At 36.6% G+C, this 15,516-nt stretch overlaps 2 protein-coding genes across 5 annotated transcripts in view; both read left to right on the top strand.

Annotated features, from left to right (window-relative positions):
- Positions 1-3,233, top strand: part of LOC122714053 (MAGUK p55 subfamily member 7) — a 6,581-nt gene extending 3,348 nt beyond the window's left edge. For 2 of the 4 annotated variants that reach the window (XM_043935051.1, XM_043935050.1), the window contains 7 exons: positions 85-252; positions 371-442; positions 557-681; positions 770-894; positions 1,372-1,548; positions 1,675-2,018; positions 2,099-3,233. In XM_043935051.1, the coding sequence (XP_043790986.1) occupies positions 85-252; positions 371-442; positions 557-681; positions 770-894; positions 1,372-1,548; positions 1,675-2,018; positions 2,099-2,275 (1,188 nt within the window). In that variant the 3' untranslated portion in view covers positions 2,276-3,233. Of the gene's footprint in view, positions 1-84; positions 253-370; positions 443-556; positions 682-769; positions 895-1,245; positions 1,549-1,674; positions 2,019-2,098 lie in introns of all 4 variants that reach the window. The other 2 variants (XM_043935049.1, XM_043935048.1) reach the window with 1 other exon arrangement.
- Positions 3,234-4,290: 1,057 nt separating this feature from the next.
- On the top strand, positions 4,291-15,451 carry LOC122714031. The gene is made up of 10 exons (XM_043935016.1): positions 4,291-4,529; positions 5,997-6,530; positions 7,851-8,217; positions 8,584-8,967; positions 9,596-9,786; positions 11,766-11,895; positions 12,860-13,000; positions 13,117-13,301; positions 13,939-14,162; positions 14,242-15,451. The coding sequence occupies exons 2-10, from the start codon at positions 6,378-6,380 to the stop codon at positions 14,363-14,365; spliced, it is 1,899 nt and encodes a 632-aa protein (XP_043790951.1). The 5' UTR covers positions 4,291-4,529; positions 5,997-6,377; the 3' UTR covers positions 14,366-15,451.
- Positions 15,452-15,516: the final 65 nt, after the last annotated feature.

Below are 15,516 nucleotides of genomic sequence, written 5' to 3'. Positions count from 1 at the left end.
TTTTTTTTTTAAGAAAAACGAAGGCACTACATTGCGCATCTCGCAACCGCAAATGAAAAATATCAGTTTACACGTTGACAATAGGGGGCGACCATTAAAACATGCGAGGTCACCGGCAAGATCGTGATAGCACGAATAATGCATGGCGGCGCGGCCGATAGATCCGGCCTCATTCACGTTGGAGACGAAGTTTGCGAGGTCAACGGCATCAGCGTTGAAGGAAAGACTCCGAACTGTGTTCTTAAGATATTGGTGAGTCGCAGCTTTTATATTATTTTCGCGCCAATAAATACCATTATCGATATTTATCGCTTATATATATTTGACTTCTAAACGATTCCTATGTAAAACGATATATGTTCCCTTTCAGCAAAATTCCGAGGGTACGATTACCTTTAAAATAGTGCCTGCCGATAGTAAAGGAGGAATTCGTGAGAGCAAGGTAATATTTCACTTCGTTCGATTTGATGTCAACGACTTTTGGAATTTTTTTTTTTTTTTTTTTTTTAATAATTTTAATAACAATTTTATTTCAATTTTATTTCGTTACACTTAGGTACGAGTTAGAGCGCATTTTTCGTACAAAGCTGCTGAGGATCCGTACATACCTTGTAAAGAGGCGGGATTAGATTTTTCTAAGGGTGATGTCCTTCACATCGTCAGTCAGGATGATGCTTATTGGTAGAGAGAGTTCGAATTATTATATATTCGTGTGAATTTTATTGTATCGTGAATTTTATTTCTAATCCTCGTGTTCGTTTGAAATTAGGTGGCAAGCTAGACGCGAAGGTGATCGAAATATGAGGGCAGGTTTGATCCCAAGTAGAGCCTTGCAAGAGAGACGAATTATCCTCGAGAGACAACAAAAGGAGAAAACCGACGATGACAATATGAGTAAGTGATAGAGTTTACAATTGAGTGTAAATAATAACGTATGCTTCTGTTTGTATCTTCAATTTTCATCCATTAACATAATCGAATGTGATAAAAATTAAAAAATTACCTCGTCCCATACTTTGACGAGAGCGTCAACAACATCTCATAATTTCTCATCTCGCAGAAGTCTAATCTCATTTAAGTTTAACTGCATGTCGAGGCGATCTGCAATAATAATCTGCTTAATCGTGAACGAACGACGACTCGAAAAATAAAAAAAAAAAAAAAAAAAGCGGAAACAACCCGATGAAACTGGTCTCGGCTGCCCTTCTTAACGGATGATGGCCTGACGACCTAACCGTCGGTTAGGCTTGTGTTCTGTTCCAGTGCCTTTGCCCGCATTGTGCCCCCGTCCCACTACCTCTTTACACGCCTCGCCTACAAAGTGCAACTTGCAGGGAGTAAAAACTAAAAAAATCATGTATGACGCTGCAGAGAACGACGATTTCGACCGGGAAGAAATACCGACCTACGAAGAGGTCGCAAAACTCTATCCAAGACCGGGTCTCTACCGACCGGTGGTTCTGATCGGGCCACCCGGTGTCGGAAGGAACGAGCTCAAGAGGCGGCTTATGGCCACCGACCCCGATAAGTACAAGACGCCTGTCCCTTGTAAGTTTCCTTTTTTTAATCTCTTTTTAATTCCAATTACGCTGCGTTATTATTCTCATCTGTCAAGCATAGCAATTCTTCTTTCTTACTTTCGTCGTTTAAATTAATTTCCGTGACGCTCTTCAGATACCTCGAGACAACCGAGACCAGGCGAAATCAACGGGAAAGAGTATCACTTCGTTAGCCGTGAAAAGATGGAGGAGGAGATCGAGGCTGGCAAGTTTATAGAATACGGGGAATATAAAGGGAACTTGTACGGTACCAGTTCTGAAAGCGTGAGCTCGTTGATAAACGCCGGATACGTTTGTCTATTGAATCCTCATTACCAAGCCTTGAAGATGCTTCGAACTCCGCAGACAAAGCCGTACGTGATATATATAAAACCGCCGAGGTTCGAGATATTGAAAGAAACTAGGAACGATGCTAGAGCAAGGTCAACTTTTGACGAGAATAACTCTCGGGGTTTCACGGTAAATCAATCATTTTTTTATTCAGAATTATACGTGTTATTTTATATAACGAATATTCACTCACTCACATTGCTTTGCAGGACGAAGAATTTAGTGAAATTTTGCATAGCGCTGCAAGGATCGAATTTCTGTACACTCATCTTTTCGACGAAGTAATCGTAAACGCCGATCTTCCTATTGCGTTTGAACAACTGGTGAACGCTGTTCATCGGGTTGAATCGGAACCGCTCTGGGTACCTGCTTCGTGGGTTCAATAAATTTTGTTTCGAGTGAAAAGTTCAAGATTTTTCGGAAAATTGCAAGTTCGACGGATGCTTTTCTCTAAATTTTATTCAAGTTGTACTTTTTCAGTAAAGCGCCTGTTTTCCTCATCTTCTATAGCATTTCAAATCGATAAGTACTCCCCAAGAAGAATGTCGATGCCTTTATACCTATATATATATATATATTTACATTTTTGACACGTCGAGAATTACAAAACTCGATCCGATTTATTTTAAACTATTTTGTTCTTTTCAATGTGAAACTCGTTCTTCGTTATGCAGATACATAGATACATGTATACTGTATTTGGATCGATAGTGTTAAGGAAGTTTGTATTTTTACCAATGATCTCGTTTTTAAGCGTTTAAGTTAACGTTTTATTCATGTTTGATTTTTAATGTATCGTGTATTCGATGCACAACATTAGAATTTTTACTGCCACGAATTAAAAAGCATCTCGTGATGAAGGAGAAAGCATTGTTTTCGCGTGTGAAGGAATTTGAAAGTGTACGTAAGCACGGGAACCGTGTAAAAATTCTTACGTAATTTTTGGGATCAACGATTATAAATGGTACCTCGTTGAGACGAATCATAAAGTTGATGAATTGAAATTTTGAAATATTAAATAATCGTTACTATACCACTCGTGACCTTTGATCCCAGTTGTTGATTGTTGCCAAATAAGTATCGTACGTAAAACATATGAGAATCATCTCACAATTATTGTATTTTCCACCTGATCAGCATTGCCACGATATTGCTATTTTTTTCATAATTAAAGGGCTGCCAGCATGAGGAAGATTTATGCACGCTATACTATTAGCGTTGCATCAAATAGTTCATCCTCGATGTAAACTCTCTATGTTATCGAAATATAGTATTACACTTTGAAATACGTATTATTGTTTCTTCCTGATTTTTAATCAAAATTATTTTGTCTATACCTTTAGTCGATAACGTAAAACAGCTTTTCAAGATACATTAACTTGACTTGATTTATTATCCAGCAAAAATTCAATCATTTTTTACAGAGAACGGTTTTAAACGAGTTTTACGATCAACACGAAAGTCGAACTAAATTTAAGGTTAAGTCAACCTTGAACTAATGAATTCTGACATTTCTCCGATACGGAATAACGAATCGTATCTATATTGAAATCTATGTAAAATCCATATAATAAAAAACCTTCGAATACCATTTTGAATAAATTGCATGCGGATAATAGCTTTCTTTTAATAACACGTCATCACGTAGTTGTTTCTTTTACACGCATACTATTTTTCTTCAAAATTGCAATTCATTTATCACGAATATCGAATAGCTCGTGTTTTACATTTTTCTAACATATTACTATTTTGTAATCGAAACTAAACGTTTCTATCTTGAATATTTTAAGAATTTATACTATATTTGAACTAGGTATTTCTAATTAAATGGTTATTCTAGATTCGTAAGACAGTATTGGATAGTATATACATTTTAATCAAGCCGGAAAAGATTAGTTTTCGGCAGATTGCTTTAAAATTCACTATATCTGTAAAATATATAAGTAACTGCTAATGTAGGTAAATACTATTTTTGGAAATTTTAGTTTTCTAATTAAACTTGAATCATTGAAACTTCCGAACACGTGCACACATCCCAATGGATAATGCGTTACTGCACGAAAATAGATCGAACGAAACTCGGTAGGTATGTTAGAAAAATCGTGGAAGTTTTTTTTTTCCGTTTCATTTTGTTCACTCAGATGGAAACGCATTTTGACAGCCGTATACAAGTTACGGAAATAAAATGAAAAAGAAAAAGTTATACAATTTTTGCGTTCAGAATCTTTTCGTTTTGACGAGATATTAAAGAGTATCTGGCCTAAATCTGCGACTGCGCGGATGAGAGAGCGTGCGATACGACTCTCGTGATACTTTCAGGGCGAGGGTGCGAATTAAATTTTAGCCCAGTATCCAATCAACCCTTACGCGAATAGATTAGTTTGAATAGTTGAGCGATAAGATTAATGGCGTCGTGGATTATCTCTTTTATTGTATTTCCGATACGCAGTCTACGATTACAAACGTACTACCATTACATTATATCCGGTAAATTTTTCATCGAAAGATGTGCAAATATTCTTTAAACAAATTCTTAATATCGTATACGAGATATATGCATTTTAGAAAGTCTTAGATCTTTTGAACAAGAATATTCGCGCTATTTTCGTATCATACATCGATAAACGAAAATAGAAACAGGTAAATATTTCTTTAAAGTGATCCTTAAATTCGAGAAGCGTAGAATGTTATAAATTCGTCGGTTCAACTTCACAAGTGATGTTCGGAACGACACTCGAAACAAGTAAAAAGTTTTCATTCAATATTCTGATCGAGTAAACGCACATAAAACGTGAATTATAGAGCCAATTGATAAGTGATGCTTTTTTTATTGCCACGAAAAAGCTATAAAAAGAAAGTTACAAGGTCTTGGAGGGAAAAAGTCTTCGAGTCGGTTATGATCGTTTCGATTTTTATAGGAAATAGATAGAATTTTTGTCTTTCTCTTGAGAGATGAGCGATCGAATTGTCCACCGCGGAATAGTCTGTTTATTTACAGCGCTTCGTTACAGATTAAAGACTCGGTAACGAATCACGGTCATGATATTAAGCGACAAATTTACGAATCCCACCAGTTTGACGTCGGCCTCGTTTAAAATTAAACCGAAGCCTGGCCAGTATGGAAAAGAACGTTCTTACGTAGATACCGAAAACCGATTGAGACGTCGAGTGTCGAATTTGTGAGGTTATTATCGTGTATGCAAAATGTGTCAATGACACAATGTCACACGTGAATTATCAACGTAACGTTATTATTATTATTCCTGATGAACTCGCGCGCGTGCTATCGACATTGATTACCTTCATCGAGTTTGTCGAGCACCCTTATGAATTTTCATTAATCGCTCGCTCGTATTTAGACAAGCTCGACTCGCATTGTTAATTAAATTAATAAAATAGTATCCAATAGTATCTATCTCCATTGTTACTGTTAAAATTTTTAAACATAATTAATATCGTTGTACGTACGATAAAATTTCTTTCATTTTTTTTTTAAATATTACTTCGAATAAAAACTCTTCACAAGATTTTTTTTTTTCTATTTCTTCGACTCGCGTTGAACAATATGATTCGTCCCAAGTAATGGCATTGAACTACGCTCGAGTTCGTGACTTTCTATAACGTTTCAATTTGCTTATTTCGGCAGACGGAACATCTGTAGTATTTCGCTCGTTTCACTTTACGACCGCATCGAGCGAACTATACGTAAATTATGTACTCTGGTTTCTCGCCAAAGCAGTCACGTAATCCATTCTCAAGAAGGAAAACATCGGCTCTCCCATTGTCTCTCGATCGTTAAATCGAATTTAACGGAAACTCGCTAATGAAAGTACAACAAATTATATCATATTCCAATTATTCGCCGCGACGATTTATTACGTTTCCAATATTCCCCCCCTACTTTCGCGCTCTCTTTTCTTTTCCCCTCTTCTCTCTCTCTCTCTCTCTCTCTCTCTCTCTCTCTCTCTCTCTCTCTCTCTCTCTCTTTCCCTCTTTCGTGGAAAGCGTATTCCGCGTAATCTGGCGTACTTGCTAAAATAGCTCGCCGGCCATATGCGCTCTCTCAAACGGTAGATACCGTAATAATTTTGTAAAATCGATAAACAGGCCGGGGCAAGTTTTCGAGTATGGCATAATCGATAGATTCCCGTGCAGTAAGAGAATTGAAAATATTGGCTTAACGCCAGAGGCGACGAGGACGACGACGAAGACTACGACGGCGACTACGAGCGAGCGAGTGTAAATGCCGCCAAAATAAGCACGCGGCAAAAGGACGAGTGGACGCCTATCGAGTGAAGTTCTCTTGAGAGCCCGCGCCATGGATACATTGATACATCGACAACAAACAAATCAAGTTCAAACGCGACCCTCCGTTCAAAGATAATCTACGCGCCGGTAAGGTGTTACGTAAACTTCAATCACACGATTGCAATGACGAATAGCAGGCAATGACAGGTCCCCTTCACTCGATCCTCCACGATCCTCTCGATGGAATCTAGATCAACGATGACTAAGAATCAAGGGAACGGATCGTGCAACGAGACATACGGAAGAGAGTCCTTAACAGGTGGAAAGAAACGCGATACCGGAGACATCATGCTCCAACGTGTGTCCACCGTACAACGGAATATCATCACTCGAGTAAGCGTTTTTTATTTTATTTTACTTAAAAAGGCAAAGAGAAAATGGAGAAAGGAAGATCGAAAAATCTTGAAAATTTATCGAAATCGTGATCCGATCCCGACTGATTTATACGTATGTCGTGAATTTCAATGGCGGATTTTTCTCTCTCTCTCTCTCTCTCTCTCTCAAGTTTACTCACGTTCGAAGCGAATACAAAAATATCGAGGGCAAACGCGAGTAATTGGCTCGGCGAGAAAATCGTGAAGGGGGGAGAAAAGGAACAACAGGTTGACGGCGGTCGGAGAGAAGGTGTGCGGGGTATTTGGTTGTAAGCTTCGTTCGATGATGCGCGTGTACGCATCGTTGACGAGGCACCAACGACCGGGCAACGCAACGATTTAACCGGCGTATAAATAGCGTTTAGTCGAAACGGATGCGGTAGAACTCGCGTGCACGTCTCGCGAAGCGATCCGGAAGGCACGATTCGCTTTTCAAGGAACTTCTCCTACTCCGAATACATTAGAGGAGGCGCAGGCCGTGCCGTGATCCGCGACACCGTCAGTGATTTCCGAGAGTTTCCGCGGGAATGATCGATTTTCGACACGCCAACTCGCTCCTCCTCACCTCCGTTTAAGTAGAACTTTCTCTTCTCGTAAGTTTTTCTCCACTTCTCCCCCTTTCTCGCCCCCTCTATTACTACCTTCGATCGTTTTCAAGTTTCGTTTTCGAGAATTGAATAATGTAAAAAAAAGGAAAAGAGAAAGGAGGAAAACAGGATTTTAAGGGAAATATTTCAAATTATAATCAAATAAGAAATTGACTAAGGGAGGATCTAAGGGTATCCAAGGTATTAAAGAGGTATTGGAAGATTTTTTGATTAAAATATTATTACAGGTGAAAAAAAAAAAAAAGATATAGATTATTTCTGTCGTATTAAATTTTAAGCGATTCTCGAGATACGTCACACGTGTTGCAACGAGTCAGCGAAATATCTTCAATCGAGCACGAAATTCGTAGCAATTCTCTCGAAACACGAAAACTGAACACGAGTAGCAATAAATCTAACAAGATAAACAATTTCTGTTATCGCGACACGCGTCTACACAATGTACATATATATATATATCCTCGAACGTATTTATTAATATTGCATATCTACATCCAAACAATTTCATATACACGTATATATCTTCACAACAGCCCTACGTTCCTTCTTCCCTTCCCCCCAAATCAAATCAAGAAACCTTTCAATCACCTTTTTTTAAGATATTCATTTTTCGAAGATAAAAAAGAAAAAAAAAAAGAAAAATCTTCGTCTGACATGAACGATCGAAACAGAATAATAGCCGGCCTTTGCAAGAGGACAACTGGCAGGTAAACGGTGTCCAGACGGCGCGAGTAAAGTGCAACTCATTGGCAAAGGGCAATAGTTGCCCCGTGAACCAATACAGCCTCGTCGCCTCTAGGGGGGATCTCGCTCGAAATAACTGCACCGCGAGAGAGACGCCGGCGCCGTGCATCGTTGACAAGAGGAGCAAGCCGACCGTGAACGCGAGTACTCGCGCAAAACATCGGGACAACTTGTCTCTGAAAGGAGACATCCCCTGCGAGAGGCTCGCCAAACACGCGGAAGGATCGACGGATTTCAGGAAAGCTCAACGGCCTATAAGAAAATCGTTCTCGGTACCCGATTACCTGAGAGAAGGTAAGCCGATATTTTCCTCCCCCCGATCTGAAAATCGATTCGTTTCGATCTTCTTTCTCATTTTTTTAATCTCTTTTTAACCCTTTCTGTCTTTTTTCTTCTTCGAGAGCGCGTTTCAGAAGAAAGGTTTCTCCATTCGCGAGCCGATTTTTTTTTTCGAATACACTCACCTACGTTATGTCATGTCACCGCCATTGTTTCTATTTTTAAAACACGTGACGCTCGCTCGAATATTGAATAACGACAATAGGATCGTGTCGTATCGTATTGTTGGCGCCTCGAGGTATTCGAGTTATCGCCGAAATATAGAGAGGTGTGCTCGTGACGAGGAGGAGATGAGGAGGAGGGGATGGATGGTCGTTTCAGGTCTTTCGACAACGCGGAAGATCGGGCGAGGACCGGGCGAGGAGAGCATTCTGAAAAAGTCTTCCGCGTTTCTGTCCAATTTCGCCCATCCGGCGAACAAAATTAGAGAGAGGAAATTGAGCAAGCAGAATAATTGTTGCGGCGAGGCGAGCTCGGCAAGGTATCCGAGTTTCAGAGGTTATCTCTCGTTCTTGAACAACGATCTCGATCCGTTTCAACGCGCCCCGTGCGTGCAAACGTTGCTGGTCGAGCGAAGGAAGACGAAGAACGGTGTAAAGAAATCGGTGTCCTTCAGTTCGGACACGAGCTTCGAGGAGAAACGGGCACCTTATAAAAGAGCCGCCGTTCACGAGGCCAAGGTGTATCACAAGGGTGTTCTGCAAGGTATGCGCTTCTTCCCCCTCCCTCTCTTTATCTCTCTCGTTTCCATTCATTTTCTCGTCGGTAAACTTCATTTAATATCCTCGATCGGTAATGCATCAATTTCCAAGCCGGATACAGTTTTTCGATTTCACTGTGGCGGCGGAGTTTGCGTGGTCGCTGTTTTCTTTGGAAATTCATCAAACGGAATATTGCATACGGCGCACAATACGAGCCGTATAAACAAACGTGGAAAATAGAAGTCGAACAATAACGGCCACGGGCGGAAAGATATACCGGCGTATCTTCTCTAAACCGTAAATCATATATATATATATATAAAAAAGGTGGGATTAAAAATTAATCCGGTTTTAACGTTGATCCCGTGAAAATTTTATAGAGAGAAATAAATTATATATCAACGTATAACGAGTTATCAAGATATTCGTTGTTTCTTCTATTTTCGAGTTTGATTCTCGAAAGATCATTGCCAATCATTTATACGTATTTTTGTAATTGTTGTTACTTATTATCATTTCATTTCGGATTAAACGCGTAAATAGTCTATCACGAAGGAAGACATTTAAAAGATATTAAATATCTCTTTTATTTAGCAAAGATAGTTTTAAACAAATATATTTCTATTGATCAGATCGTAGCGTGCGCGAGGTGGATATCGTCACGAAAGTGCCGTCCTCGTGGGAAGTAACCTCCGAGGGCCCAGCGGCCCTTCTGAGGGCAGCAAGAGATGCCGACGATGGAGTCCTCAATGAGATCGCAGTTCAAGTGCGAAAATTTGGATTTGGAAGCATGGACGTCAATATGGCTGATAGCAGCGGCAGGGTGAGTGTTTGTTGAACAGGCTGTAATCAATAATTGTAATCTTTGAAAGATCGATCGATAAGAGGTTAACGCAAAACTTGGCTACATATATGGCATATATAAAAATTAAAAATTACGATTTATGAAACGAGACAGAGATAGAGCGACGATAGAAAAATTGATATCTTTTATCTACACCAATTTTTGCTTTTGTTGGACTCTATATATTATAAATAAAAAGAAGAAGAAAATTCATTTTTCAATATGAATAATGAAATATTATGAGATAGATAATTGATTAAATATTTTTTACGAATGTACATATATATCTATATTATACTGTAAATGTATATCGTTGGATTTGACGGTGACAATGTATTTACATACGACACGTGATAAAAGAAATTTATCACGTAGATACACGTTCCCTTCGAGTGTGTTGGAATAATTGATTCAAGGCTGTGGAAAAAATAATTTTTTTGTAACGTAGATTGTCGTTTAATCGTTTAAAAAAACGAAGCAAGTATATATATACGGCGTCCTTAAATAAATCGCGCTATTCTTCGCGATTTCTTACGCTGTCTCTTAGGCACAATTTAATGTTTTTAAAATAGAACGTGTTATTTAATTAAATTTGTTACGTTTCTCGCGTAAAAGCAAATCAGAGAAACGATATAATATTAAGAATTTGAAACAGTATTATGCATATACACATGTAAAGAAGTTTAAATTAATCGACCAACTTTAATTATTCGATTTTTGAACGATCGCACAATTTTTCGACTATTAATGATGATATAATATTTACTATAATATAATTAAAAAAAAAAATGAATTTGACTTACAAATTGTTCACATCTTAACAGAGCGGAGTATTTTTTTTTTTTATATTCTTTCCAAGATTAATTTTGATAAATGATCAAATTATTTCTTCAAATTTAAATCGATATCGTAGCAAATTCATGATATACGAAGATGATTTCTTACGCGGGGAAAAAATCCGATATTTAAATTAGATTTGAAAGATATTATTTGAAAAATGGACAAATCTTATTGTTTTTACTCGAGCTCGAAAAACAACGTATGCTTCTTCTCACGAAAACAAGTGAGAATCTTATTTCGACATGTGTTTGCTACAATGACGCACATAAAGTAATAGCATTTGAGCTATCACGTCAACGTCAGTAACCACTTAATAAATTGATCCTTACACCGCACAATCCATTGTGCGTCTCACTAAAGAATAACGAATTGGATGCTCGTTGGACAAATATCTCGAGCATATCGTGTATTTATATTTTTCACCTCCTCTTGAAATACGATATAATTTCCTTCTAACGTGAAAAAAGAAATATATATATATACAACATTCTTAAATATTAATACATGCAAAAAAATAAAAAAGATTCGATTCTTAATATTCATTCAAAAATTAAAAGGTTCTCGGTGAGATTAATTTTTTTATAAATACAAGAAATATGTATAATATAATATTGTAAAATGGCTATGAATATTGGTGTTGAACGTGTTATGCAAGAGAAAAATTACTTTTTCTATAAAATTACTTCTTCTATAAAAGTTTCTATAAAAAAATTTGTGACATCCTCCTCAATTTTCCAACTCCATATAATTGGATCATCTAAAAGCTCTTATTATTTAATTCAGCAATATATATATATATATATATATAGTCACTTCTCAATTCCATACTTTGACACAATTACATCTCATAAAAATCCCTATAACAATCGACATAACTATAAAGACTTAAAATGATTAAATATTTTAAAATGATCACCAACTTCTACCTAAACTCAAGACTTATTTACCTTCATTCAAAGGATTAAGATTCGATCCCTTTCCATAACAAAATAAAAGTAAAACTTGATTAAAGATCTTTCAACAGTATATTTATTTACCGTTGGAAAAACAACAAAGTGAGAAACCAAGTATCTCGCGCAATCGATGAGTGAAATAATATTTAACGATTGTTACGTTAGACCGCCATCAGCTACATGGCTGGAAACGGTGCCTCGACGATGTTGGAGCTAGCGCTCTCGTTCGAAAGGGCGGATCCGAATATCCCCGACAACGAGGGCAACACGCCGCTGCATTTCGCCGCGCAAGCCGGTAAGCTTTTATGAGTTTTTTATATTCTTTCCAAGATTAATTTAAAAATTATTTCTTCTTATGATCTTTTACGAGAAAAAAGAGGGGAAATGTCGAGGAAAATATCTCTTTTTTCCTATGACGATCAAGGAACGTTTTGATTCGTTTTTCTCTCGGCGAACGAAGAGATTCGTGATACGTGAAAATATCAATCTGTTGCGCGGAAATCTTTCAAGGACAGAGATGTTCGCCTTGCAGCAACCTCTCGTACTTACGCGTACTACGTGTGATCGAAAGAATCCGGCCACGTGGTGGATATAAATTTTATAAACACTTCTCGTTAGAAAGTCTATACAGGGTGACTCGAAGATGGTGGTAGTACGAGCATAGGATTGTTCTATTTTAAAAAATTTTGCTATAAATTTTTCCGATCGTATTATAAATAAATTATCGAAGATCGAAGAGTAATATAATTTTTTAAACGAAAGAAAATTTTAATCTTATTAGACGTATCTTATTATCGTATCGTATTATTTCATTCGTATTGCATCTTGGAAAGTAGCCAATTTCACTTGATTTATTTGAAAACAAAGGCTTAAACGAAGAAAATGTTATTTCTTTTTTTCTCTCTCTCTCCTCCATTTACTTTTGCACGTAGAATCATCGGACACATCATCGTTTGCATGATTTCAGAGACACTCTATATATATATGTATCGTAATACACACGTATAAGCAGACGTTAAATTTTATATCCGCGATGCCGTAAGGATTCTACCGCGTCATCGGCGTCGAAAATAACTTAGAGTACTTACTTGAAACGCGCGTGGTTCGCCGTGACGTACGCCAACAGACGTTTCAAAGCCAAAATATGGAACGTTACGAACGAGTTACGAACGTTGTTTCGAACACTTTCGATTTTTCGAAGGACACGTGTCTCGAGGCCTGATTTAATATCTCTCTTAATTATATTTCGTTCGAATCAGGGCAAACGGAATGTTTGAACATACTCCTTCAAAGGTGTCCGGACATCGAGGTGGACGCGAGGAACGCGTCGGGTTTTACACCGTTGATGAAGGCAGCCCTTCAAGGAAGGACTAAATGCGCCAAAATTTTGTTATTCGCCGGTGAGTTAATTTTCTTTCCTTCTTTTCTTTTCTTTTTCTTTTTTTTTTTTTTTTTACAAAAAAGGAAGAAATAAAGTGACGAGAGATCGTTGGAACTTGTCGTGTTTGAATTTCAGGCGCGAATCCGACATTGAGAGATCACGGGAGAGGATTGAGAGCGGAACAATGGGCCAGATTTTGTGGGAGGTACGTGTGCGCTGAAGTGATCGAAAGGTTCGCTAGGCATCGACTTCTTGAAAGATCAACTTCTTGTCGGTGGGGTAGTGAACCTGAACTGGCGGCAAAAGTATTACAAGGAAAGGTAAACGGATTTTTAATGAAAATTATCGCGATGATAAACTTTAAAATTATCTATTAAAATTATTATTTATTAGTATTTTGTTACTAAATGATTATTATGTTGTTATCTTCACGATACTTATATATATTCTAAAGATTATTTCATAAACGATTTAGAATGTTGTATCGAAAGAAACGATATATCTTTCCAAAGAGAGTATAATGGAACAACGATTATTCGAATTAATTAAGAAATAGATTCTTTCGAATAATCGAATGCATTTTTGATCTCAGATCGGATCGGATTAGATCGGATCAAGTTTGAATCGCGAAAATTTTCAATCATATGATATTTTTAATATCTTTTATTTTTTTTTTATCATACTATACGATTAAATACTTTTAGAATTCGGATTTCGAATAAAATTCTTGATCCAATTCGAGTTTGGATATCTGATAATATATATGTGATAAGAAAAATGCACGTTGAAGAATAAATTCAACAGAATAATAAATATATATGATCGTCTTATATTCGAATAATTGGTCAATGGAAATTCGGATAATTCTGTTATACTCGTGACGAATTCAACTCTGCAAATTTTTAACCTTTAAAATATATTAATATTAATATTCTATGTATTTAATATTTGATATAGGTCGTGCCAGTTCCTACTACACCCTTGTCGTCGTCATCTTCGGGGCTCAAATCAAAAATAAGAAAAGTTTTTCGCACAACATCTGGACCAGACAGAAGTTTTTCTCTGGTCTCGCAATTAACTAGCGCTGCTCTTTGCGCGAGTAGCCCCGCTTTACCAAAATCCAGCGACGTTCCTCCCGTTGTTAAAAGTCTTCTTCGACCATTGAGCGTTCCACAATTAAGGTAACGATGATATTTATCTCAAATATTCCAACTTTAAGAATTAGATAAATTTTTTTTCTTTTTTTTTTTTTTCTTTTAGGGTGACGTTAGTTTCACCGCAAGATTTCATCGAGCAATCAAAGGACAAATATGGGTCAAATTTCACAGAGAAAATCGAGAATACGGTAGGAAAACCATCACGGTCAAAAAAGAAAAATAAATAAATTGGTAAATTTGCATTCGTGAGCCGATTTGTCAATAAACGCGCGCAAGCGTGAAAAATCGCGACGTTTTTCTCTCTCTCTCGAAAAAAAAAAATATTTTTAAGAATTTTCGATCTCTTTCGATTCAATTTCAATCACTTTTTATCAATACAGTTCCTAGCGAGCGACGCAAATCTCGCTCTTTTTAAAAAAGTATCGATGTTAAACGAATTCTCAAACAATCTCGTTTCCATCAGCAAATTTTTTTAACGTCATACACTTATTTATATAATCGACAGAGAAAAGGATTACCAGTCTTCGTGGATTATTTTTTCTTTTCGTATGTTATTAATCGTTAAACTTCAGATTTGATATAAGTAAATGATGCTAGTAGGTGTTTAAAACGCGTGAAACGATGAAATTTATTTTTAGTAGTTTACGATTTTAGTAAACTATACCAGAGAAAATACGCAGATAGACGAACTTCTATAAAATCACGAATACCAAAGAATCGATAAGAATAGGTAACGATGAACCATCGAATCGATAAAGTATTTTTAAAACAATTTTAAATAATCATCCGTCAAATTGCGGTGAGAAAATTCGCTCTCGCGATTTTTCAATTTATAAACGTATTGGAATACAAACTGACGTTTTTTTTAATCACGCAACGATCATCGAACAAATTTATAAATAAATTTCTTGATATAAAAATGATACTGAATTTGTTTGTAAAATATCTTTTCTCCGTTAAAAGACGAAAATGATCATTTTTATCAAGATAAAAATCGAATATAGATGTACTTAATAATATACTTATACGAAAATACCTAAATAGTACATCATAATATTTATATTTATACATTCAATTTTACATATACATATTAACATTTATATTTAATGTTCGAACGCAAACAGTGCCAAATTTTATGAATCAATAATGCGTTCAATAAAAATAAAAGTCTATCTTGCTATAGTATACGGAATAACGAGGTAGAACAAATGCTTCACAACGAAGATTTGTGTATGATGAATGAAAACAATTTGTCTCCGTACCTCGTTTGTTATTTATTACTGTAAAATAAAAAATAAATCTTTTCAAGAAAATCTATTATAAATATTTACGAGATACGGAAGATATCCTTAATATAATAAAATGCCTTTGCTTATCA

The sequence above is a fragment of the Apis laboriosa genome, unplaced genomic scaffold (assembly GCF_014066325.1).
Source record: "Apis laboriosa isolate Shangri-la unplaced genomic scaffold, ASM1406632v1 scaffold279_cov145, whole genome shotgun sequence".
Lineage (NCBI taxonomy): Eukaryota > Metazoa > Arthropoda > Insecta > Hymenoptera > Apidae > Apis > Apis laboriosa.
This window is presented reverse-complemented; position numbering and strand designations above follow the sequence as displayed.